The sequence below is a fragment of the Rhinolophus sinicus genome, linkage group LG02, assembly GCF_036562045.2.
Source record: "Rhinolophus sinicus isolate RSC01 linkage group LG02, ASM3656204v1, whole genome shotgun sequence".
Taxonomy (NCBI): Eukaryota; Metazoa; Chordata; class Mammalia; order Chiroptera; family Rhinolophidae; genus Rhinolophus; species Rhinolophus sinicus.
In genome coordinates, this window is record NC_133752.1 from 112092884 (window position 1) to 112119621 (window position 26738).

Here is a 26738-nt window from a genome sequence, read left to right on the forward strand (position 1 = left end):
CTTCTCCCCTTCCGATTTGATTTACGGCTCCTTCTCCCGCCCTTTCCGCCCCCTATTTGGACCTTCTTCCCAGGGTTGCCTTGCACTTCCTGCCCAGTTCCCTCTGTGCGGCTCTATCTAAACTCCCGTCCCCTTGCGTTTAGGCTGGACGGAGCTCCCTGCGTGCACCGCGCGCTCCCGGAGGCGCGTAAGTGGGGAGAGAGGACGGTCCCGTGGGCGCTTCCAGCCGGGGTTGCGCACCTGGGTGGTTCAGAGTCTGAGTAGAGCACGGGGTGGGCCGTTGAGTTCTTCCTGCGGGTCTCTGCGTAGTGCTCCCGAGTCCAGAGGCCTGTACCAATTAATTAGTTCGGGAGAGATTCAGGGCCAGGACTGCCTGAGAGTTTGGTTAGTAGGGCGGGGTCCGGGAAGCGTGCGTCGCACACGTAGCACACACACTAGGACCCCACGGGATGCGTAATGTTAACGGTGGCGGTGCCCTGCCCGGGCGTGAGGCCACCAAATGCTGCTTGTTGACAAGAGGAGAGGGTGCTGAACCTCGCGTCAAAGCTGAAGGGAGTTGGAAGAAGTGGCTGCGGTTGGGAAGGAATTACCCGTTTAAAAGGGACTTGACACTCAGTTTAGCTGCGCATAGAGTCTTTCTAGACCTGTTTTTGAAAACCTGAGATACAATTCATTGTGATTAAATTTATCCCTTTAAAATGTACAGTTCAGTGGTTTTTAGTATAGTCACAGGATGGTGCAGTCATCACCATTATCTAATTCCAGGACGTTTTCATCACCCCCAGATGAAACCCCTTTTTTATTTCCCTCTGCCCCTAACTTTTTAAATTTTTACTGGGGATTATTGGGGAACAGTGTGTTTTTCCAGGACCCATCAGCTCCATGTCAAGTCATTTTCAATCTAGTTGTGGAGGGCGCAGCTCACTGGCCCATGTGGGGATCTAACCAGGCCCTTGGTGTTATGAGCACTTCACTCTGATCACTGAGCCGCCCCACCGCCCCATGCCCCTAACTTTTTGTCTTGATGACTTGGCCAGCGCTAGATATTTCACATAAGTGCAATCATATGGTATTTTCCCTTGTGTCTGGCTTACTTCACTCGGTATAATGTTTTCAAGGCTCATCCATAGTATAGTGTGTGTCAGTGCTTCACTCCTTTTGATGTCTGAAGAACAACATTCAGTTGTACCGATAGCCCACATTTTGTTTCTCCATTAGTTGATGTGCATTTGTTTTTTGTGTTTTTTTTTCGACTCTAGCTTCCTAGACCTTTTCAGGTCTGTTCCTCCACAGAACTCTGAGGCGCAAACATTTAAAAACTAAATTCTCAAAGGCAGAATTTAACTCTGGGATGGGGTCAGGTATTTCAGTAACCTCAGGTCTGGTATCATTTAGGGAAGTTTGACTTTTTAAAGTCTTCTATTCCCAATTCAGCACTTATCAGACCACTAATTGTGGTAACAAGCAGAGAGATATGTTTCTGGGCAGTTCTCATCAGATGCTACTGTGTAATGTATGCCATGACCTGTTGTCTTTTGATATGAACTGGGTGTAGTTGGAGATGAGCGTATTAAAATGTAACCGAGATAGCTGGGGGAAAGCGGTTTCACCTAAAGAAACCCCAATAAACCAAAAAACAAACAAACAAAGAAACCTACAGTAGATTCTTTTATTCGTGGAGTCTGTATTTGCAAATTCACCTGCTCCCTAAAATTTCTTTGTAACCCCCAAATCAGTACTCAGGGTACTTTTGCAGATGTGCAGAGTGCTGAAATTTTGAGTTGCCCAACACACCCGTTCCCAGTGGAGATTAAGCAAGTCACTACTCTGCCTTCTTGTTTCAGCTCTCATACTGTACTGTAAATGAATGCCCTTGTTGCAGAATATTTAGTGCCACGTTTTTTTTGTGTGTGTTTTTTTTCATATTTTGTGCTTTTTGTTAGAGATTAAACTGTTTAGAATGCCTCCAGGCATCGTGCCGAAGTGCTGTCTGGTGTTTCTAAGTGCAAAGGCTGTAATGTGCCTTATAAAGACAAGCTTCTTTTAGATAGATAAGCTTTGTTCAGTCTTGAGTTCAATGTTAATGAATCAACAATATACTGGGGGTGTGAAAAAGTGTGTACATGTGACTTGTATTCATCTTTTGTTATCAGTGTATATTGAGTATTACAATTTTTTTTTTTAAATTGGGGGATATTGGGGAACAGTGTGTTTTTCCAGGGCCCATCAGCTCCATGTCAAGTCGTTTTTCAGTCTAGTGTGTGTGGGGGGGTGCAGCTCAGCTCCAAGTTGTTGTTTTTAGATCTAGTTGTGGAGGGCGCAGCTCACTGGCCCACGTGGGACTTCAACTGCTGACCTTAGTGTTATAATGAACACCGTGCTCCAACCACTGAGCAACTGGCCGCCCTGAGTGTTACAATTTTTAATACAGTTTTTTTCTTTCTTAAAATGTGTATACATTTTTTTGACACCCTCTGTATATTATTATAATAAGGTGTCTTTAAACAGAAACACACATAAAACAAGGTTATGTATTGACTGGTTAATGAAAATATTGTGGCCATAGGCTTGTAGGAACCTGACTCTGTATTGCTCCTAGGATCAGTGGTTTACACTGACTTTATAGAACATAACTACCAGGAATAACGAGAATTGACTGTATAACCAATTTAATTATTTAAGGCAGAAAGCCTAGTGTGGATATTTTTTAATCTCTATACCTTTTTTTATTTTTTTAAAGATTTTATTGGGGTAGGGGAACAGGACTTTATTGGGGAACAGTGTGTACTTCCAGGCATTTTTCCAAGTCAAGTTGTTGTCCTTTCATTCTTAGTTGTGGAGGGCACGGCTCAGCTCCAGGGCCAGTCGCCATTTCTAGTGGCAGGGGGCACAGCCCACCATCCATTGCGGGAGTCGAACCGGCAACCTTGTGGTTGAGAGGATGTGCTCCAACCAACTGAGCCATCCGGGAGGCAGCTCAGCTCAAGGTGCTACATTCAATCTTAGTTGCAGGGGGCGCTGCCCACCATCCCTTGCGGGAGTTGAGGAATCAAACTGGCAGCCTTGTGGTTGAGAGCCTGTGCTCCAACCAACTGAGCCATACCAGAGGCAACTCAGCTCAAGATGCCGTGTTCAATCTTAGTTGCAGGGGATGGAGTCCACCATCCCTTGCAGGACTCGAGGAATTAAACTGGCAACCTTGTGGTTGAGAGCCCACTGGCCCATGTGGGAATCGAACCGGCAGCCTTTGGAGTTAGAAGCACGGAGCTCCAACCGCCTGAGCCACTGGGCCAGCCCCCTAATGTCTATAACTTTTAACATTTTCCACTCAAGGTATTTCTTTTTTAATACCATAGTGGCAGTTTGAAGTGGAGAGAAGCTAAAAATAAAACTAAAATATTCTTTATGTTAAGTTGGTGCAAAAGTTATTGCGGTTTAAAAGGTTAAAAACAATTGCAAAAACCGCAATTACTTTTGCACCGACCTAATACTATGTGCTGGTAGGGATTAGATTAAGTGCTGGAGATTTAGTTAGTACATGGCCCCTCTGTTCTCGAATGGGTGAGGTGGGATTATGTGTGATATGTGCTTTGACGTGTCTAAAATGCTATGGGAACATAGGATTAATTTTGCTTAGAGTGTAGTGAGTTTCATGTGGCTTCAAAGAGGAGATGACATTTTAAGATCTATTTCCTTCTTTTTACTTAAAGTTTTTGTTCTATTACTGAATTTTTTTTTGAAAGTATCGCAAAAATTATAGCAGCATATACATAAAAGAAAATGTAAAAACACCTTGATCTGCAGTCCTGCTGTTTTTGATCTTCACAGTCAGAACCTCAGCCGTCAGAGTCCTGTCAGTTCTGTCTCCGTAATACACATCCAGAGTCCATCTTTTCTCTACATTTCCATGATCTTAGTTAAGCTGTTATCATTTCCTCCCTGGACTGTTGTAATATAGCCTCCTAGCTGATCTCTCAGTTATTCGCTGTTGACAGAGCTTTCTGAGGCATACGTATAATCTTATCACTCTCAGCTTAAAATTTCTGTTGCTCCCCCATGGTTTACAAACTAGAGTTCTAAACTTTTAAAGGTGGCTTCTGTTACCCTTCGTGACTATGCCCTCTCCCCTCTTTAATAAAGATGAGAAGAGATCAGACAAAAGAAGAAAATTTCTTTATATAACATGCCTCATTCCCTCATACTCCTTTCTTCCTCCCTCCACATATAATTAGAAATGCTTTTAGGTTATAATGAAATGGATAAGAATAAAATTGTATTGCAGTCTTGTTTACCTTTCTAATATCTCTTGAATTCATCTATTTCTTGCTTACAGCCACTACCCTAGTTCAAGTTCTTTCCCCTTACCTCCCCACAAGTCTTTTTTGGTTATATGTTGTTTTTATTTCTCAGGGAAAATACCTATCAGAATAATTTTTGGGTCACATGGCAGATGTGTATTTAATTTCTAAAGAAATTATCAAATCTATTTCCAAAATTATAAAATATGAAGCTTTTAGAAGAAAATACAGAATATCTTTATGGCCTAGGGTTGTGCAAAAGGTTTCTTAGACAAGACTCAGAAAGCAGTAACCACCTTAAAAAAAAAAAAAAGGTAAATGGGATTACATTAAAATTTAAAACTTCTCATCAAAGACAACTTAAGAAAATGAAAGGGCAAGCACTGACACCTATCTTACAAAGGGCTGGTATCCAAGGTATGTAAAGAAGCGTTAGGGTTCAAGGCCAGGGACTAATGCTCTGTGGCCTGCTGCTCTACCCTCTGGACCTATGGCTCCATCTTCAAGTTATTGTGTTTATAGCTTGTATTTATAGCTGAATAGTTTTATCACCGTTTCCTGCCAACAGTGTATGAGCATCCTAATTGCTTCACATCCTTGCCAACTTGTGGTGTTGTCAGTCTTTATTTTTAGCCATTCTGGTGGGTGTAGAGCAGTATGTCATTATGATTTTAATTTTAGTTCTTGATTATAATGATGTTGAGCATACATCATTTTCCTGTGCTTATTAACATTTGTATATCTTCCTTTGTGAAATGCCTGTTCAAATCTTTTGCTCATTTAAAATTGGGTTATTTGTCTTTTTATTATTGAGTGTATGAGTTCTTTATATATCCTTTTTATATCCTGGATATCAGTCCTTTGTGGTTGCCTAGTCATTTTCCTACAGTTATTTTTGATAAGCAAAGTTTTACATTTTCATGTAGTCATTATTTTTCTTTTATAGTTATTGCTTTCTGAGTAGTAAGAAATTTTGGCCACCTCCAAGTTGTGAAGATATACTTCTATATTTTCTTCTAGATATTTTATAGTTTTTGCTTTTATATTTAGGTCCATGAGCCATCTCTAGTTTTTGTGAATGGTATAAATAATATTTTGCGAAAAATACTAATTTTTTCCCATATAGATATCCAGTTGTTCCAGCATCATTTGTTGAAAATGCCATTGTATTGCATTGTTACCTTTATTGAAATTCAGATGACTGTATAAAATGTCAGTTGATTTCTAGAGTCTCTTTCTGTTCCATTGATCAATCCTATGTCAGTACCACACTGTTGTATTACTGTAGCTTTATCTTAGGTTGGTGCAAAAGTAATTGTGGATTAAAAGTTTAAAAACAATTGCAAAAACTGCAATTACTTTTGCACCAACCTAATAGTAAGTCTTGACGTCATGTAGTGTAGGTCAGCAACTTTGTTGTTGTTTTTCAAGGTTGATTCGGATAATTTAGATCCTTTGCATTTTCCATGTAAATATTAGAGTCATCAGTTTCTTCAAAAAAAGATTGGTAGGCTTATGATTGGGATGGCACTAAATCTTTAGATTAATTTCGGAAAAATTAACATCTTAACTGTATTGTCTTCAAATATATGAACATGGTACATCTCCCTTTTTATTTAGGTCTTCTTTATTTTACTACTGGTTTGTTTTCAGTGCAGCGTCTTGCACATCTTTTGTTAAATTTACTCCTATGTTTTTTTTTAACTCTATTGTAAGATGGAGCCATCATTTGTATTGTTACTCTGTACATAATGTGCCATTTTTCTCTGATTGCTTTCAAGGTTTTCTCTTCTTTTGGTTTTTAGCAGTTTGCTTCTGGTGTGTTTAGGTGTGATTTTCTTTGTATTTATCCTGCTTTGAGGTTTACTGAGCATTCTTAAATGTATACATTTATGTCAGTCACCCAATTTGGGAAATTTTGAGTCATTATTTTTTAAAATATTTTTTCCCATTCTCTTTAACCTCTTTTGGGACCTCAATTGTATGCGTGTTAGTCATTTTGATATTAAGAGCCCGCAGAACCCTGAGGCTCTTTTATTATTTTCAATCTCCCCCCCTTTCTTTGGATTGTATAATTTCTATTGAACTATCTTTGAGTTCACTGGATTTTTTTTATGTGTAACTTTGCATTTTGTGAACAGGATTGACAGTTGGGATGATTTCTGAGCTTCTTGGTTCAAAAGTAGTTCCTGTTACTTTGTAAGTATAGTGAATATGGCTTCTTTATTAGAAGACTTTTTTGGGGGGATGGTTGTATGTCCTTAGAATTTTAGGTTGTCTCTTGAATCCTAAGTTTGGATCCTAAAGTTTCCCTCTTTTGCCCTTCAGAGAACAGTTTTAGAGGATATTGATTCTCCAAGACTGCCTCATTGAGTTCTGCATACACTTACTTGTCTCTCCTTTTTTTCCTAGACTACTCTGGTCTACCAGAACTCTTTGTCAGTATCTTCATACGTAGGTTTCTTTTTCCAGGCGGTGATTTTAGTTCCACTTAGGCTTGCCATCCTCCTATTCCCTCTTCTATGCATTTCCCTTCCCATCTGGGTCCCACCTTGCTCTCTCCTTAAAGAGATTGGATGACAGTTTCTAGAAACTGATGTTTACTTTTTCTACTTCTAGGCAATTTAAAGCTTGTAGTATTTTCAGTTTTCTAATTATGTTAGAAAATATGGGATATTTGTGGTTTTACTTGTTCTTCTTGTTGGTCTGTATAGATTTTGGAGGATGTATTAGGATATTTGGTTTTCTGTAGCTGCTATAACCTTGGATATCAGGAAGTCTTTCCTAACATTTATTTATTTATTTATTTATTTATTTATTTATTTATTTATTTATTTATTTAAGGAGAGTGTAGCTCACAGTGGCCCATGTGGGGATCGAACCGGCAACCTTGGTGTTTGTTATCAACACCACGCTCTAACCAAATGAGCTAACCAGCTACCCCTAACATTTTATTTTGAAAAAGTTGAAGCCTTCAGGAAAGTTATATAATAAATACATATATACTCTACCTAGATTCATACATTTGTTACTTTGCTTTATCTTTTTCTTTCCCTCTTTTTGCACATGTGTGCTCTTGCACGCAATTCATATTTTATTGAATAATTTGAGAGTAAGTTGCAGAAACATGCCAACTTACTCTACTACTTTATCATATATCTCCTAGTAAAAAGATCATTTTCCTACATAACCATGATATAATTATCACACTCAGTAAATTTAACAGCAATAAAATACCAGCATCTAATATGCAGTCTATCATCAGATTTCCCCATTGTTCATATAATGTCCTTTATAGCTTTTTTTTTTAAATCTAAAATCCTATCAAGGATCACACAGTGCCTTTTAGTTGTTGTGTCTCTTTAGTCTTCTTTAATCTAGAAAAGTTCACTAGCCATTTTGTTTTACTTCGTTTTATTTTTTGAGACATTGACATTGTTTTTAACCTTTTTTTTTGTAATTTTATTGGGGAATATTGGGGAACAGTGTGTTTCTCCAGGGCCCATCAGCTCTAAGTCGTTGTCCTTCAATCTAGTTGTAGAGGGCACAGCTCAGCTCCAAGTCCAGTCACCATTTTCAATCTTTAGTTGAAGGGGGCGCAGCCCACCATCCCATGGGGAATTGAACTGGCAACGTTGTTGTTGAGAGCTCGGGCTCTACCCAACTGAGCCATCCAGTCCCCCCTGAGACATTGACATTTTTGAAGAGTCAGGGCCTTGTAGATTTGAACTTGTCTGATTATTTCTGTATAATTAGAATCATGATTAGATTGGTAGAAATACTACTTAAGTGATGTTATGACCTTCTCAGTGCATACATCAGGAAGCACATGATGTGACTGTTATTGGTGACATTATGTTTGATTATTTGTTTGAGGTTGTTATCTACCAGATTTCTCCATTGTAAAGATATCTTCTCCCCCCCCTCCGCCCCCCACTGCATATTTCCTCCAAGTGCACGTAGTTTATTTAGGAGATGACCCCAGGACATACTGGTAGAGGAGAGGGGATGTGAGATGGGAAAGAAAAGACATTTAATGAAGGGTGCGTTGTCAAGCCAGTTGCCTACCACTGGCAGGCAACCAAACTCCGCTGGGGAGCTCTGGAGCCAGAGCAGAATGCCTGGCTCAGCGTTACCTCACAGAACAGGTAAGAAATCTAGGGTCTTTACACACCAACTCCTGTCAGTCACTGAGGGCTGCCCCTAGGGGCATCAATTTTCTGGGCTTCTAGCTTTTCATAAAAAGGTGCACAGTGGGCCCTGGGTGCCAAAGGAAGCCTTCAGGTAAAGAAATGCAGATGTTGGCATTTTCCTTTTTTTTTAAAGGAGGGCACAGCTCACAGTGGCCCATGTGGGGATTGAACTGGGAACCTTGGTGTTATTAGCACCGCACTCTAACCAACTGAACCAACCGTCCACCCCTAGATGTTGGCATTTGGAAGTTAGGCCAGGGTGCACTATTGTGGTAAGAGCTGAAGGCATAACTGGCAGAGCACCCATAGTGTCTGCTCTACCTGGGTATCCCCGAACCTGGAGTTTGAGGCAAAGGCTCATGTGCTTATTTTTCAGGAAGTGTAATTCCAGGAAGCAGAAGTGAGGGGAAAGAGGATCAAGGAGACATGGAAGATTAAGTCAGTTCAAGGGTACATTTCCAGGCTGGCCACCCCTTCCTTGGTAACAAGTCCATCTGACTGCTTGATTTTCTAAAGCCGTCTCCCAGGTGGATGTCTAAAGTACCATATCCCAGGACAGTCCACCCAAAGGAAGGAAGAAGATTTGCCCCTCACCTTCTGTATCTCATTGGTAAAAGCTTTGCCCTGTAGTACATTGACTCCCCAGAACTTCCAGGTTGTGTATGTGTGGGCAGCAAGTGGGTCCCACAGGTTCTCACACCTCAAAGTCAAGAGGGAAGCCAAGGGTGGGAGGTGAGAGGCGCCCGCATGAGCAGGAGTAGGGATCATGGGTTATGCCTATATGCCGTTGGTTAGAGCCCATGCACATCTGGTCTGCCTGATGGTAGCCGGGTTGGAGAAAAGAGGTCAGGGACCTCAGACACTGCTAACACCAAGAAGACTTGAGGTGCAGCTTGAGATATGCCTGATACATTTGGATTCTACTTGTGTTTAACAGATATGCACATACATACACATAAAACACATACACAAACACAATCACATAAAAAAACACAACAGCTGTCTCTTGCTGGTAGGGATCCAGCCAAATTTCATTTCAGCCCGTATTTTTCGATATAAGCTTTCTACAATAAAGACACTTTACTTTTATAATAGGAAAATATGAACAGTTTTAGAAAGGAAGGGAGAGCAGTAAGCTAAGCACTGAGGAACTTAGTCCCTTGATTGGGGCAGTGCTTTATCTGATTTTTAGTAGACGTTTGGACCATAGCTTTTTTTGACATCTTTTTTTAATCTTCTGTTTGTGTAGAGGTCAACCAGAATGAACGTGTCTGGGACTGAGGAAGCAATTCTTGGAAGCCGTGACAGCCATCCTTCTGCTGCCAGTGGCAACTCTGTATTATGCTTTGGACAGGTAACTGGTTTTTCCACAGCTAAAGAATGAGGTTAAGTGAAAAACATATGAGGAAGCAATTTGTAGAGCCTGTCATGTACACGTGTCAGCTATTTATTGTTGCTGGTTTTTCCTGTAGTTGCATTATTTGGGAGTCTTTGATGAACTCTCAGGGCATTTAGGACCTTTAGCATCAAGACTAAGAGTAATAGGAATTCAGCTTTAAATTCTTTTTAGTTTCTGAATAGATTACATACTCATATGACATAGCATTCAGAATGAAGCAAAGACCACATGTAAACAATCTCACTATTTCCCTATCACTCCCGCCCGCCCGCCTTTCACCTAGTTCTCTCTCTTGGAGGCATCCAAAGTTTCTGGTGTCGTATTCTTTGTGGAGCTATCTTGTGCATATAAAAGAGGTTCTTGCTTTGTCCACCCAAATTCTGTCTTTGTCTTTACCAAAGATCTATTTGTGAGTATTTATTTCACTTAAAGGGGGCAGGGGAAAACTATCAAGGGGACAAAAATCCAAACAAGTAGTGGTACATTTATCTGTGTAAGATGGGCAGTTGTTCATTTGGAGAAGAGGTGCACAGCTTTGGAGAGGACAGTGGAAGGAAGAGTCCCTGTCATGTTTTCTCTCGCCTACTCCCTTACCTGCGTAACTGTCATAGGCAGACGTGGAGGTGGGGTTTGTTTCCCAGTTCTGGCTGGAGAAAGTTTTGTAAGGATGGTGGTAATATCTAAAGCAGTGTCCTCAAAATGTGGTCCAGTGACCCCTGGGGTTCCACGAGACCTTTTCAGAGTCCATGAGGTCAACATTACTTTCATACTAATACGAAAATACTACAGCTTTTTTCAATGTCATTCTCTCGCGAGTGAATGGTGGCGTTTTCCAGAGACTGCACGGCCCGTGCTGATACTAGTGTCTGGTGACTAGTGGAGTGTGTGAGAAGTTCCTCGGTTTTAGTTCCTAATGTTGATAGCTATAACCCACGTAAACAAAAGCTCTTAGGGTCCTCAGTACTTTCTGAGAGTGGAAAAGGGTGTGGAGACCATAGTGTTGGAGATTCGCTGATGTAAAAGCATGGTGGAAATGTCGATTTCATTTTCTCTTTTTGCTTGTAGTACCAGTATGCAGCCGAGGAGTACCAGGCCATCCAGAATGCTCTGAGGCGAAGGCTGGGCCCGGAGTACATAAGCAGCCGCATGGCTGGAGGCGGCCAGAAGGTAGGAGAGTTTATGTACCTGCGTAGTGGGTGCCCATGTGGCCGATTTCTCAGATGGCCTTGCCAACTCCCTCTCTGGGTCCTCATGGACACAGGAGATCTCTTGTTCACTGTTGCCAGATGTTTCCTAGTGTCTTTGGGAGGGATTGGGTTCCAGCCTTCATTGTCATCTGAAGTGATCCAAGCACTGTCTTGAGACTTACATAGCTGCCATCATAGGATTTCTGCACAATCTTTTAAAAATGGGTTTCTTGCCATTTGCTTCTAGTTTTAACTTTTGTGTATGTTTTTGGTCTCCTATAATGTATGTCAACCTGAGATGTGTACTTTCTTGGAAACTGCTAAGCGAGTGAATATCTTTCCCCATTGAGTCTAATCCCTCCAGATAGAACATTTGTTCTAACTGGCTCCTTCAGGAAGGATCTTTGAAATAGGTTCACTGAGAATTTCCCTGGAATATTGAAGGGCAGTTTTGTCAAATAAGCTAGTAAGGAATAAATTAATTTTGATCTACATGTAAGTATGGCAAGAAATTTTAACGAGTTTTGTTTTCTTTAATGTTTTTTCCAGGTGTGTTACATTGAGGGTCACAGGGTAATTAATCTGGCCAATGAGATGTTTGGTTACAACGGCTGGGCCCACTCTATCACTCAGCAGAATGTGGGTGAGTGTGTTTCCTGGCAGTGGTGACTTCTCATTTCCCTTACTTGGCATTGTCCAATTTCTGCTATGAGTAGTTTGTGGGTGAGGATGTGGGGTAGCTGTGTTTGGCTGCCAGCAGGAAGAATCTGGGTGAGGTACAGGGATCAAAATCTTCTGCTGGATTTCTCTCCTGCCCCTAGATTTTGTGGACCTTAACAATGGCAAGTTCTACGTGGGAGTCTGTGCGTTTGTGAGAGTCCAGCTGAAGGTGAGGGTGATGGAATAAACCTGCTGCCTCCAGAATGAGAGGCCGGTGAGAGGGAAGGCGCAGGTAGGGAGGTCTGTGCGCTGTGGCACAACCCAGCCGGAGAGCTGGGCCCAGGGCTGTGTCTCAGCCAGTGTTCTCAGGATGGTGGTAGTCATTCTTACTCGTGTGCCCCCTAAAGGAAATTTGAAAAACTCTTGTTCTCTGCACATTTTAAAATTGACACTTAAAAGTTTTCAACATAAATATATTTTTAGGGATATTATAAAATTTGACATTCTAAAATAAATCTGTCCTATCTTTTTAAAACTGTAACATGATTCTAAATATCATAAAGGATTAAATATTGTCATCCATTTAAAAAAATACATGAGCAAACAATTTTTTTAAAGCAAGCTATTCATTAATTATAAGAAATTTTACCAGAAATAGAAATGAAAAAAAAAGAAATTTTACATTGTTTCTTCTTGAACTCATAGTTCCATTCTATTTATCTATTGGGTTTTATCCTAGTATAACACATATTTATCATTGAAATCTTTTATTAATAATCTTATATTTCTCTGCATGTGTGAGTGTGTGTGTATGTATGTATGTAAAACATTAAATTTTTTTTTTTGTAAATTTCCAGTGACTTCAAGGCTCTAAATAATAAAAAGTTTCTTCTGGATTGAGTTACTGTTACAGGTATTATTAACACACAATTGATCAGTCAATTGTGTTTATGTGGATGAGACAATAAAACTACATCAGAATTTTTATACTTAATAAAAATAAAATTTTATGGAAAGTACATTTCTTAATGAGATGGATAAAGCTGTTGTTTTTTCCAGTTAGTTTATATATCTATAGTTTGATATTACTTATTCCTAGACAGAACATTTAGCGTTAATTCTATTGTGAATTTTAATTTTTATAACCTTATTCAGGTAAATAAACTGGGAATGGAACGTTTTACATTATAGAGTTATATCATAGAGTCGTTCAATGCTTTGAATGCTTTTCAAAAATCATAGAGTGCTATCATCAAAAATTATATTCAGTTCTCTATAAGCTATCAACTTGATCAGCTCCACCTTCACTGTTGGTGAAAGCCAAGAAATCGATACCACCTGACTTGTGAAAGGATTTGCTGTCCAATCATTAGTGTCTGTTAAATACAATATTTCAAATTTTCCTTTATTTGGTGTCCCAGAGGTTTTTATACCTTTGGGTAATGCACCGTAGTGGGATTTGGGGTGGGTTGGGTATGTGCATTTTTTGTTTTTTGGTTTTTTTTTAAACTTTTATTTAAGCATGGCTTTCCAGGACCCATCAGCTCCAAGTCAAGTAGTTGTTTCAACCTAGTTGTGGAGAGTGCAGCTCACAGTGGCCCATGGGGGGAATCGAACCAGCAACCTTGTTAAGAGCACCATGCTCTAACCAACTGAGCAAACCAGCTGTCCCAATGCATTTTTTATGTAGAAGAGGAAGTGGGAAAGGAGAGTTGTCTTGGCATTTTGACCAAAGTCACATTTCCAGGCGGATCAGGTCTAGGAAATAGCACTGGGGGTTGATTCTCTTAAATTCTCGGTGCTCATGTGCCCTGTAGCAGGACCCCTGGGTTCTGTGTGCCCAGTTTGAACACTGCTGCTTGAGGAAAAGAAGAGCTGTGGAAACAGGGACACAACTGCAACTTCTTACGTGAGACTTGAACTCCTTTTCTGCCCCCAGGATGGTTCATACCATGAAGACGTGGGCTATGGTGTGAGTGAGGGACTCAAGTCCAAAGCCTTGTCTTTGGAGAAGGCCAGGAAGGAGGCAGTGACAGACGGGCTAAAGCGAGCACTGAGGTGAGCATAAGGGTTGGAGCCTAACCGCCTTCATTCAGTGCTTGTCTCAGAGCAACGTGGGCTTTTTTGAAAATACACTCACCTGGTTCAAAAATCAAAGAACGTGTCTCACTCCCACCCTCGCCTGTCTGCCCTGTTTTCCTACTGTCTTGTGTTTTCCCAGTGCTTCCTTATGGTTAGGTCTCCCCATTCTGGGAATAAGTGGTGGAACACTATGTTCTCTATTCTGTACTTGATTTTGCACTCCCAACTTCTCTACTCAGTAATGCATCTTGGAGGCGTTTCCACATGAGCACATAGATAGCTTCCTCGTTCTCATTAATACACCTAAACACCTCTTCATTGTGTATATGAAAATTGGTTACATGTAGCAGGATTTTTAACCTTTTTTGAGGTCATAGATACCTGTGAGAATTGAAGTGAATTGAATCACCAGAAAAATACATATATAAACATGCACCAAAAATTTACAATACCATAGCCTGTGATGGAGTGCGTATTTCCCCAAGTACAGAACGTGAGTCCTGGGGGATTGCGCCCCGAAGTGTGTGCTGTTAGTGGGGAATTGGAGCAGCCCTCCGACAAAGTCTCTGTTCTGGAATTTTCTGTCCATGTCGGGATGAGCTAATGGGGTTTTGTGAACGGTTTCTTAGTCTTTTCACACTCGTTGCCTCTCCTTACAGATGGGGATTTGTGACTGTTAGGCCATATCATCACAACCCAATACAGTGCAGGAATATGGCAGGTGCTCAGTAAACAGTTTTGAATGTGTATTGGGGTCCATTTCCTCTGCTGCAGTTGAGAAGCAACTCGAATCTAGTTGTCACTCTGTCCGTTGATATTTACATGGACCAATTCGCAACTGTTTCACTTTTTTCCCTCACCCTTAGGAGCTTTGGAAATGCACTTGGAAATTGTATTCTGGATAAAGACTATCTGAGGTCACTGAATAAGCTTCCACGCCAGGTATGTTAGAAACTGATGAATGGAATGCATTGCAGTAAAGATATAACTAATTCTCTGTCATGGGTTGAGTATCTGGGAATCAAGAGAGAAGTGAAGACTGGGTTCGTTAGAGGGTCTGGAATACGTTCAGGCTTCTTGGACTATCAGAGCTAGAGGGACTAACCACCTTATTTTACAGAAGAAATTGAAGCCTAGAGAGTTTGTTACTTGTATATAGAGAGAAACGTGCTTGGCATGGTCTGTGACGCCTCCCAAGGAATGCCGAGCCCTCTGTAGCACCCATGTCATTTCCTAGAAATACTCAGAATCTGCCCTGTTCAGCCTTCTTGCTTTTCCTTAGCTCTGGCGTCTTTCAGGTTTGGATCCCCCTGTTTCTGTCAATGCCTGTCCCACTATCTGAGCGTTTGCCTTTGGAGAATGGGGTCTGCAGCTCAGCATCCCCGGACTCACACTTGGCCTGGGCTGTCAGGCTCTGCAGGGCTCCTCGCTGGCATTCTCTGAGGTCCCTGCAGTGCTGCCACCTAGGGCACATTCCCTCCTGGACGTGAGGGGTTCTTTTTCTTGTGGAGCCCCTAATACAGATATGTGTGAATTGGCATCTGCCAAAACTCCATTTATTTTCTTTTTTAAAATCCTTTTTATACATTGTTGGACTCAGTTTGATAATATTTTTGTTAAAGATTTTTGCATCTGTGTTTACAAGGAATATTACAGTTTTTTCTTTTATTATTGTAAAAGACATGTAACATAAAATTTTCCATTTTTAGGAAAAAAAGAACAAAAACAAAAGAATTTACCATTTTAACCATTTTTAATTGTACAGTTCAGTAGTGTAACAGATCTCTAGAACTTTTTTATCTTGTAATACTACAACTGTACACCCATAAAACAATTCCCCTTTCCTAAACCCTTCTGGCCCCTGGTAACCACCATTCTACCTTCTCTTTCTATGATTTGACTACTTTAGACCTCATATAAGTGGAATCATACAGTTTTTGTCCTTTTGTGACTCACTTACTTCATTTAGCATAATGACCTCAAGGTTCATCTATGTTGTGGCATGTGCCAGAATTTACTTCCTTTTTAAGGCTGAATAATATTCCTTTGTTTGTACATAGTAGCATATTTTGGGGTTGCTTCTGTCTTTTGGCTGTTATGAACATGGGTGTGCAAATACCTCAGGACCCTGCTTTCAATTATTTTGGATATATATTCAGAAGGGGGGTTGCTGGATCATATGGTAGTTATTTTTTTATTTTTTGAGAAACTTTAATACTGTTTTCTGTAGTGGCTATATTGTTTTGCAGTTCAACAGTGTACAAGGGTTTCAGTTTCTCCACTTCCAACACGTGTTATTTTCTATTTCTTTTGAAAGTAGCTTTCCTGATGGGTGTGAGGTGATATCTTATTGTGCTTTTGATCTGCATTTCTCTGATGATTAGTGATCTTTTCACATGCTTGTTGGCCATTTGTCTCTGATCTTAGGAGAAATGTCTATTCAAGTTCCTTACCCATTTTTATTTGGGCTATTTGATCTTTTGTTGTTGATTTGTAGTAGTTGTTTTTTATATATTCTTATCAGAAATTGGTCACCCCTTATCAGAAATTGGTCACCTTTTACGTTTTTAAGTTTAATGTAGTCCCATTTGTCTATTTTTGCTTTTGTTGCCTGTGTTTTTAGTGTCATATCCAAGAATTCATTGCCAAATCCAATGTCATGAAGTTTTTCCCTATGTTTTCTTGTAGAGTTTGGGGTCTTAAGTTTAGGTCTTAATCTATCTTGAATTTATTTTTGTATGTGAGGCAAGTTAGGGGTCTAACTTCATTCTTTTGCATGTGGATTTCAAGTTTACCCAGCCTCACTTGTTGAAGAGAATCTCCTTTCTCCATGGAGTGGTCTTGGCACACATGTTGAAGATCATTTGATCATATACGCAAGGGTTTATTTCTGGGCTCTGTTCCATTGGTTTGTATGTCTGTCTTTCTGGCAATACCATACCATTTTGATTACTGTAGCTTTGTGTTATCCTCCAACAAGTGGTGTGAATCCTCCAACTTTGTTCTTCTTTTTCAAAAGTATTTTTACTATTTGAGGTCCCTTGAGATTAATATGAATTTTAGGATGAGTTTTTTATTTATGCAAAAAATGTCATTGGAATTTTGATAGGAATTGTGTTAAATCTGTAGATCATTTTGGTAGTATGGACTTCTTAATATTAAGTCTTCCAATGCATGAACATGGATGTCTTTCCATTTATTGTGACTTTTAATTTCTTTTAGCAATTTTTTGTAGTTTTCAGTATACAAGTCTTGCACCTTCTTGGTTAGGGTTATTCATAAGTTATCTTATTCTTCTTGATGCTATTGTAAGTAGAATTTTTTTCTTAGTTTTCTTTTCCTATTGTTTATTATTAGTGTATAGAGACACAACTGATTTTCATGTGTCAATTTTGTTTACTGCAAATTTGCTAAATTTATTAGTTCTGTGTGTGTGTGTGTGTGTGCGCACGCGCGTGCGCGTGCATGTGCATGTGAAGTCTTTAGGGTTTTCTACATGTGAGATCTTATCACCTGTGACCAGAGATAATTTTACTTCTTTTAGAAACTGGATTCCTTTTATTTCTTTTTGTTGCCTAATTGCTCTGGCTAGGACTTTCCATTATATTGAATAAAAGTAGTGAAAGTGATCTTACAGGAATAGCTTTCCATCTTTCACCATCGAGTATGAGGTTAGCTGTAGGCTTTTCATATATGGCCTTTATTTTGTTGAGGTAGTTTTCTTCTATTCCTAGTTTGTTGAATGTTTTCACCATGAAAAGGTATTGCATATTGGCAAATGCTTTTTCTGGATCAATTGAGATGAATGTGTAGTTTTTGTCCTTCTTTCTGTTAATGTGGTGTATCACATTGATTGATTTGTGGATGTTGAACTGTCCTTGCATCCAGGAACAAATCACACGTGGTCATAGTGTATAATCCTTTTAATGTGCTGTTGAATTCAGTGTGCTAGTATTTTGTTGAGGATTTTTGCATCAGTATTCATCAGGAATATTCATCTATAGTTTTCTAGTTCCCCTTATCCGTGGAGGATACATTCCAAGACCCTAAGTAGATCCCTGAAACTGTAGATAGTATCAGAAGTCTTAACAAATTTAATATATATGTGTTATTTGTGTATATATATATGTATATTAAATTTGTTAAGACTTGTTTTGTAGCCTAATCTGTGGTCTGTCCTGAAGAATGTTCCATGTGTACTTGAGAAGAGTGTGTATTCTACTGCTGTTGGATGGAGTAGTATACCATAAATGTCTGTTAGAGCCAGTTGCTATAATAGTGTTCAGATCCTCTATTTCCTTATTGATCTGCTGTCTGGTTGTTCTACCCATTATTGAAAGTAGGGTGTTGAAGTCTCCTATTGTGTTGCTATGTATGTCTGTCTTCCATTCTGTCATATTTTGCTTTATAAATTTAGGAGCTCTGGTATTTGGTATATAAATATTTAGAATTATTGTATCTTTTTGAGTAATTGACTCTTTTATCATTATATAGTGTTCTTTTTTGTCTCTTGTAATAGTTTTTGACCTAAAGTCTATTTTGTCTGATATTAGTATAGCCTTCTCCTGCTCTCTTGGTTTTCATTTGCATGGCATATCCTTTTTTTTTTTTTTTTAATTAAAGTTTATTGGGGTGACAATTGTTAGTAAAGTTACATAGACTTCAGGAGTACAATTCTGTAATACATTGTCTGTATCTCACATTGTGTGTTCACCACCCAGAAAACATGGCATATCTTTTTCTGTCTTTCTATCTTAAGCCTATGTGTGTCTTTAGATCTAAAGTGAGTCTCTTGTAGAAAGCATACAGTTGTATCTTTTTTTTTTTTTAATTCACCCAGCCATTTATTTCTGATTGGGGAATTTAATCCATTTATATTTAAAGAATTATTGATAGGGCTTATTATTGCCATTTTGTTCATTGTTTTCTATATGTCTTTCAGCTTATTTCTTATTCCTTTCCCTTTTCCTTTCTTTGTGTTTTGGGGATATTTTGATAGTGACATGATTAGATTGCCTCTTCATTTCCTTTTGTGTATATTGTACAGATATTTTCTTAGTGGTTACCACTGCAATTATGTATGTAAAACATCTTAAAGTCATGGCATTCTCTTTTAAGCTCATAACTTCAATTGCATACAAAAACTCTAGTCCTTTACAACTTCACCCCACCCCACTTTATGTTATTGATACTACAAATGACATCTTTATATATTGTATACCCACTAACATAGATTTATAGTTAATAAAGTTTTAATGGTTTTTAAATTTAAATTCTATGTTCCTTGTGTAGTTTTAATGGTTTTTTGTTTAAATTCTGTACACCAAAATCAAAATAATATAGGTTACTATATTTGTACATGTATTTACCTTTACTGGAGAACTTTTATTTATTTATTTATTTTAAAGATTTTATTGGGGAAGGGGAACAGGACTTGATTGGGGAACAGTGTGTACTTCCAGGACTTTTTCCAAGTCAAGTTGTTGTCCTCCCAATGCCAGCCGTGGAGGGCGCAACTCAGCTCCAGGTCTAGTTGCTGTTGCCAGTTGCAGGGGGCGCAGCCCACCATCCCTTGAGGGAGTCTAACCAGCAACCTTGTGGTTGAGAGGACGCGCTCCAACCAACTGATCCTGAGTCATCTGGGAGCTCAGCGGCAGCCCAGCTCAAGGTGCTGTGCTCAACCTTATTTGCAGGGGGCGGAGCCCACCATCCCTAGCGGGAGTCGAGGAATTGAACTGGCAACCTTGTGGTCGAGAGCCAACTGGCCCATGTGGGAATCGAACTGGCAGCCTTCGGTGCCAGGAGTATGGAGCTCCAACCGCCTGAGCCACCCGGCCGGCCCCGAGAACTTTTATTTTTATATGATTTATTTTACTAATATCCTTTTGTTTCCATTTGAAGGACTTCCTTTAGCATTTCTTGAAGAGCAGTTCTAGTGGTAATGAACTCCCTTGTTTATCTGAGAAAGTCTTAATTTCTCCATTTTTGAAGGATAGTTTTGCTGGATATAGTGTTCTCTGAATATGTGACCCCACTCCTTTCTGGCCTGTAAGATTTCTACTGAGAAATTGGATAATCTTATGAAGGCTCTCTTGTATGTAATGATTTGCTTTTCTCTTGCTACTTTCAAGACTTCTCTTTCTCTTTAACTTTTAAAAACTGAGATAAAATTGGCGTATTACATTAAATTACATTAAGTTTCAGTTGTACAACATAATGATTCAATATTTGTATATATTGGGAAATGATCACCACAATAAGTCTAGTTAACATCTACCACCATAGTTACAATTTTTTTCTTAAGATGAGAATGTTTAAGATTTACTCTTTTAGCAAATTTCAAATCTACAATATAATACTATTAACTATAGTCACCATGGTGTGCATTATATCCCCATGACTTATTTATTTTATAACTGGAAGTTTGTACCTTTTGACCCCCTTCACTCATTTTGCCCACCCCGTACTGCCTCTGGCAGTCTGTTCTCTATACCTATGAGTTGTTGGTTTTTTTAAATGATTTCACAAAGAAGTGAGATTGGTATCTGTCTTTGACTTATTTCATTTAGTATGATGCCTTCAAGGTCTATTCATGTTGTTGCATATGGCAAGATTTCCTCCTCCTTTATGGTGAATAACATTCCATTGTGTGTGTGTGTGTGTGTGTGTGTGTGTGTGTGTGTGTGTATCCAATTTTCTTTAACCATTCATCCACCAATGGACTCTCAGGTTGCTTCCATGTGTTGGCTATTGTAAATAATGCTACAATGAACATGGGGGTGTAGATACCTTTTTGCGTTAGTGTTTTCATTTTCTTCAAATACCCAGAAGTGGAATTGCTGGATTACATTGTAGTTCTATTTTTAATTTTTTGAGGAACCTCCTTATTCTTTTCCATAGTGGTTTCACCAGTTTATATTCCTACCAACAGTGCATGAGGGTTCCCTTTTCTCCACATCCTCACCAATAACTGTTACCTCGTCTTTTTTCATAAGAGCTATTTTTAACAGGTGTGAGGTGATATCTTGTGGTTTTGATTTGCATTTCACTGATAATTAGTAATGTTAAGCACCCAAGCACCTTCTTATGTACCTGTTGGCCATCTGTGTGTCTTCTTTGGAAGAATATTAAGATCCTCTGCCATTTTTTAATCAGATTGTTCTTTTGCTATTGAGTTGTATGAGGTCTTCATATACTGACCCCTATTTATTAATCCCTATTTGGATACTAACCCCTATTCAGTTATATCATTTGCAAATATTTTCTCCCCTTAAGTAGGTTGTATTTTCATTTTATTGATACTTTCCTTTGCTGTGCAGAAGCTTTTTAGTTTGATGTAGTCCCACTTATTTATTTTTGCTTTTGTTGCTTTTGTTTTTGGTATCCAGTCCAAACAGTTTTCACCAAGACTGATGCTGAGCAGCTTATTGCCCGTTTTCTTCTAGGAATTTTATGATTTCAGGTCTTAGATTCAAGTCTGTACTCCATTTTGAGTTAATTTTTGTGTATGGTTTTAATAGTGGTCCAGTTTCATTCTGTTACATGTTGCTGTCCAGTTTCCCTAACACAATGTATTGAAGAGACTGTCCTTTCTCCATTGTATTTTCTTGGCTCCTATGTTGTAAATTAATTGACCATATATATATGTGGTTTTCATTTTAGGCTCTTACTCTATACCATTAATCTGTATGTCTGTTTATGTTAATACCATACTGGTTTGATTTCTGTAGCTTTGTAATATAGTTTGAAATCAGGGAGCATGATGCCTTCAGCTTTGTTCTTTTTTAGGTTGCTTTGGCTATTTTGGGTCTTTTGTGGTTGCATACAAATTTTAGGGTTGTTCTATTTCTGTGAAAAATGCCATTGGAATTTTGAGGGATTGCATTTAGTCTGGAGTTTGCTTTGGGTAGTATGGACATTTTAATAATATTAATTCTCCCAATACGTGAATACAGAATATATTTCCATTTATGTGTGTCTTCTTCAGTTTCTTTCATCAGTATTTTGTAGTTTTTTTTCAGTTACACTCTGTCACTTCCTTGGTAAATTTATTCCTAGGTATTTTATTCTTTTTTATTCAATTGTAAATGAGATTGTTAATTTCTCTTTCTGATAGTTTGTTATTAGTGTCTTGTCTTTGACTCTTCACATTTTGATTATAATGTGACTTGGTTTGAATCTCTTTGGGTTTATCTTATGCGTAGTTCTTTGAGCCTCTTGAATTTGAATGTCTTTTCTTTCCTCAGATTTTAGAATTCTTTAGCCAATAATCTCTCTGCCCCTTTCTTGCTCTGTTTTCCTTCTGAGACTCTTTTAATACATAGTGTGATAGTGTCCTGTCAATGCCTTAACCTCTCATTTTTCTTCATTCTTGTTTGTTTCTCTGCCTAGATGATTTCAAATGACCTGTCTTCAAGTTGGCTGATTCTTTATTCTGCCTGATCAAGTCTGCTGTAGAACCTCTCTAGTGAATTCTACAACGTTGTTTGCTTCTTTTTTATGGTTTCTCTTTCTTAATATTCTCATTTTGTTCATGCATCATTTTCCTGATGTCATTTAATTGTGTTCTCTTTTACCTCATTGAGCATCTTTGACAGTTATTTTAAATTCTTTGTCAGGTGGCTCATAGATTTGCATCTTTTTCCCCCACATATTTGATATTCTGTTTTTTATTTTATTGCCTTGTTTGAATAAGATCTGCATTTCTTTAAGGCCAGTTTTTGGAGCTTTATTTTGTTCCTTTGATTGGGCCATGTTCTCTATTTCTTTATATGCCTTGTGATCTTTTGTTGAGATTTGGGCATTTGAAAAACAACTACCTCTCCTGGTCTTTATGTACTGGCTTTGTGTAGGGGAATATTTTTTGTTTTAATTACTGTTGACATTCAGTATTATTTTATATTAGTTTCAGGTTTACAGAATAGCAGTTAGACATTTATATAATTTATGAAATGGTCCTCCTGACTAGTCTGGTACCCACCTGGCACCATACATAGTTATGACAATATTATTAACTATATTCCTTATGCTGTACTTTACATCCCTGTGACTATTTTGTAATTACCAATTTGTACTTCTTAATCCCTTCCACTTTTTCATCCAGCCCTGTAACCCTCCTTCCATCTGGCAACTATCAGTTTGTTCTCTGTATCTATGAGTCCGTTTCTATTTTGTTTGTTCATTTGTTTTGTTTTTGAGCTTCCACATATTAGCAAAATCACATGGTATTTGTCTTTGTCTTAGTTCACTCAGCATAATACCCTCTAGGTGCATCCGTGTTATTACAAATGGCAAGATTTCATTCTTTTTCATGGATGAGTAATATTTCGTTGTATAAATGTATCACATCTTTATGAAGTGAGTCTCTTGTATGCAGCATGTATAAGTGTCTTGCTCTCATCCATTCAGCCACCCTATGTCTTTTGATTGGAGCTTTTAATACATTTACATTTGAAGTAATTATTGATAGGTATGTAGTTATTGCCATTTTATTATTCATATATTTGATCTTTCTTCGTTTTCTTCCTTCTCCCCTCCTCCTCCTCGTCCCTTTTACATTGTAATACTGGGTTGGTGGTGATGAACTCCTTTAGCTTTTTCTTGCCTGTGAGCTGGAATCTTGTCTTGATTTTACGTTGGCCTGAGTGCTGTAGCTTCTCAGCTGGTCACTGGAGTGCTCACAAAGGTATTGTAGTCTGTATATTGTTGGTAACTCAGTGTCTCTGTAGGGGCAGGTTGGCCTGGAGCTTTCTAGTCTACCATTTTGCTGACATTATTTCTTTTTTACTCTTTTTAAATGAATTTTTAAATGAAGTACATTACACACATACATCACAATGCATAAATCACAATGGCACAGAATGATGAATTTTTAGAAGTGAACACAGCTATTTACCTCCCAGATAGGGAAATAGAATACTAGCAGCACCCAGAACCCCTTTTTCCCTCCCATTCATTACCTTGACTTTCTCTTTTCAAGAGTAACTACTGTCCAGACTTCTAGCCTCATAGATTATTTTCTCTTGTTTTTAAACTTTATATAAAGGGAATTGTACCATGTAAGCTTTATAAAAATTGATAGAAGTATTAAAAAGCACAGAGACGTGTAGACAAGTGCACATATTGTGAACATTCAGCTTGATGAACTCTAAACCCAAACAGCGACATAACCAGCATCTGAATCAAGACGAGACAGTCCCAGCACGTCTCAGTTGGGCCCCTTGCGGTCACTGCCAACCCCTGCCCTTCTCATCACAACCAAGCAAAAGCACTTCTAACAAGATTGATTAGTTTTGACTATTCTGTACTTTTTGGAATCAAACAGTTTAACTGTTTTATTTGGCTTTCATTTAACATGTTTGTGAGATTTATTCATGTTCCATGGAGCATTTTCATTGCTGTTGGCCTTTCAATTGCATGAGTATCACACAATTTTTTTTCCCATTCTGACTTTAATAGACGTTTGAGTTTTTGTAGCTTTTGTTTGTTTTGAATAGGGCTGCTAGTAGCACCCTTGTACGTGTCTTTTGGTGCATGTACACACTCATTTATCTTGGGAGTTATTGGCTCAGGATAGGCATATGCTTAGTTTTAGTAGGGTCTTCCGGTTTTCCAGTGTGGTCGTACTAGTTCACACTCCCACACAACAGCATATGAGTTCCAATTATTCTGTATCTTCAGTAGCACTTAGCATTGTCAGTCTTTTCAATTTTTCAAAGCCCATTTTTCAACTTTTGTTTTGGTAAAACATACATAACAAAATTTACCATCTTAACCCTTTAAAAATGTACAGTTCAGTGGTATTAAAAACATTCATAATGTGCGGCCATCACCACCATCCATTTCTATAACTCTTTTCTTATAAAATTGAAACTGTCTACCACTAAATAGTAACTCCCCACTCCCTTAATCCTACAGCCCCTGGCAACCACCATTCCACTTTCTGTCTGATTTTGACTACGCTAAGTACCTCACGTAAATACATACACGTCCTGTGTGACTGGCTTTCACTTAGTATAATGTCCTTAATCCATGTTGTAGCCTGACCTCATTTCTTTTTAACCTACTCATTTACTTTCCAGTGTAGATAAGAAATTTCTAGTATAATTTTTGTTTTTAGGTTATCTCTATCAAAATGTAGTTATCTCAATCCCACGTTTTCAGTTATTCTATCAGCATCAATATTATGAATTTAGAGATAAGTTCTCCCAAGTGAAAAAACTCTGGGTTTCTATAGTGCTCATGGCTTGGGGAGTAAAAAAATTTGCCAGATGAAATACACAATCTTACTTCTCTCCATTTGGCTCGATTCAGGAACAACCCCTATTGGCCTACATCCTACTTCAGTGCTTTCCAAGTTTTCTTCTTCCTGTTATATGAAGGACATTTATATAACAGGCTTGTGCCACAGCATACATGAGGCTTCTTTAGTGATGAGGGCTGTATTTGCAGGAGCAAGTCCTTGAAGAAAGGGCAGAGAAGGTGTAGGTTTCCACAAAGATTGTGTGATCATTTCCGTTGGAAAAAAAGATAAAAGGTAGACAGCATCAGACAATCCAACTAGCTGCCAAGGAAAGATTCAAATTTGACTTTACAGACCATTTGCTGTAAGTCAAAAACTAACATAAGATTCCTTTTTAATCAAAACTTGAATCCTGAATGGCATGACATAGAAAATGAAATTCCTTTGCTCCTCTTCGTATAATTAAAAATGAAGTGTTGGAGCTTTTGTGTCAGCTTCTCTGTACATGGAAGGAATGATGGGCAGAGGATTGTCAGCTACCATTTTCTAGAAATCTAGATCTTTAAGACAGGGAAGAGAAAGGAAGTGGAAGAGCAGTTGGAGAATTTATTTCCCTCTTCTCTTTCTTCCCTTACTAGTTGCCTCTTGAAGTGGATTTAACTAAAGCGAAGAGACAAGATTTTGAACCATCTGTGGAACAAGCGAGATACAGCAGCTACCGGCAGAACGTGGCTCAGGGACCCCCAAAACCGCAGGAGGTGACCTCCCCTTGCAGACCAAGCCACTCAGATGATGCCCACATTGTGATTCAGGGGGAGAAGGACAGCAGCTCCCGGTACGGGACCTGAGTTCTTTCTTTCCTCTCCTGCCTGCTCGTGGGGTCGGAGTTACCTCCTTTTCTTCCCTCAGAGCCGGCGAGTGGGTTGTGCTCCCTCAGAAACTGTATTGTTTGCTCAGTTAACTCAGGAATGCACTCCCACCTTGTTGCTCCTCTGATGCAGACGCCTGGCCTCTGCTGTGGAGAGCGATGCCACCTACCAGCGGAAGCTCCGGCAGAAACAGCTGCAGCAGCAGTTCCGGGAGCAAATGGAGAAGCAGCAGCAAGTTCAACTCTCTGCTCCGTCGGTTGAAAAGACGAATCAGGGTGTGTGAAGAGGACGGGTGCAGAGGTCCCAGGGAGGACTGCTCTGGAGGAGGAAGTAGCCTGATCCTCGGCCAGTCGGTTAGGTCCAAACCAAAGTTCAGTGGGACTTCCTTTGTTACAGGCTAGAGGGGCCCCCAAAATTAGGCTAGTGAAATCCTGCGATGCATTTCCCCATTTCTAGAGACACTGATCTTTTTGAGGGGGAAGAAACGTAAAACTAGAAATTTCAGGGTACAGACCTTTGTTTTGCTTCAGTTACTTTGGCTATCTGCACTAGGAAGGCTTTCTGAAGCTATCGTAGAATATGAGGTGAAATTGTGTTTAAAGATAACGGGGCTTTTGGCAGTTACTTTTCCATGGATGTTAGTTTCTTTCATAGTCCAGATCCAGTGGGAGTAGCAGGCACAGGTTATGTTTGGAGTGTTTCCCAGATACAAACAGAAAGGGCTTACCCCAGACCAGCTGGAGTTTTGCCCAGCTTCTCCCTAAGAATTATGAAGATTCATAGACTTGCTTCATGTTTGGTTCGTTAA

General features: G+C 39.1%; 1 protein-coding gene across 5 annotated transcripts in view; it reads left to right on the top strand.

The window, feature by feature from the left end:
* Positions 1 to 52: 52 nt before the first annotated feature.
* The window catches only part of RAD52 (RAD52 homolog, DNA repair protein), a 30483-nt gene continuing 3797 nt past the window's right edge, over positions 53 to 26738 (top strand). Inside the window, exons 1-9 of one of the 5 annotated variants that reach the window (XM_019711273.2) lie at positions 53 to 187; positions 9741 to 9845; positions 10956 to 11057; positions 11627 to 11720; positions 11899 to 11966; positions 13677 to 13795; positions 14686 to 14761; positions 25700 to 25896; positions 26063 to 26205. In XM_019711273.2, the coding sequence (XP_019566832.2) occupies positions 9753 to 9845; positions 10956 to 11057; positions 11627 to 11720; positions 11899 to 11966; positions 13677 to 13795; positions 14686 to 14761; positions 25700 to 25896; positions 26063 to 26205 (892 nt within the window). In that variant the 5' untranslated portion in view covers positions 53 to 187; positions 9741 to 9752. Of the gene's footprint in view, positions 188 to 8129; positions 8447 to 9740; positions 9846 to 10955; positions 11058 to 11626; positions 11721 to 11898; positions 11967 to 13676; positions 13796 to 14685; positions 14762 to 25699; positions 25897 to 26062; positions 26206 to 26738 lie in introns of those variants that run through there. The other 4 variants (XM_019711274.2, XM_074325199.1, XM_074325198.1 and 1 more) reach the window with 4 other exon arrangements.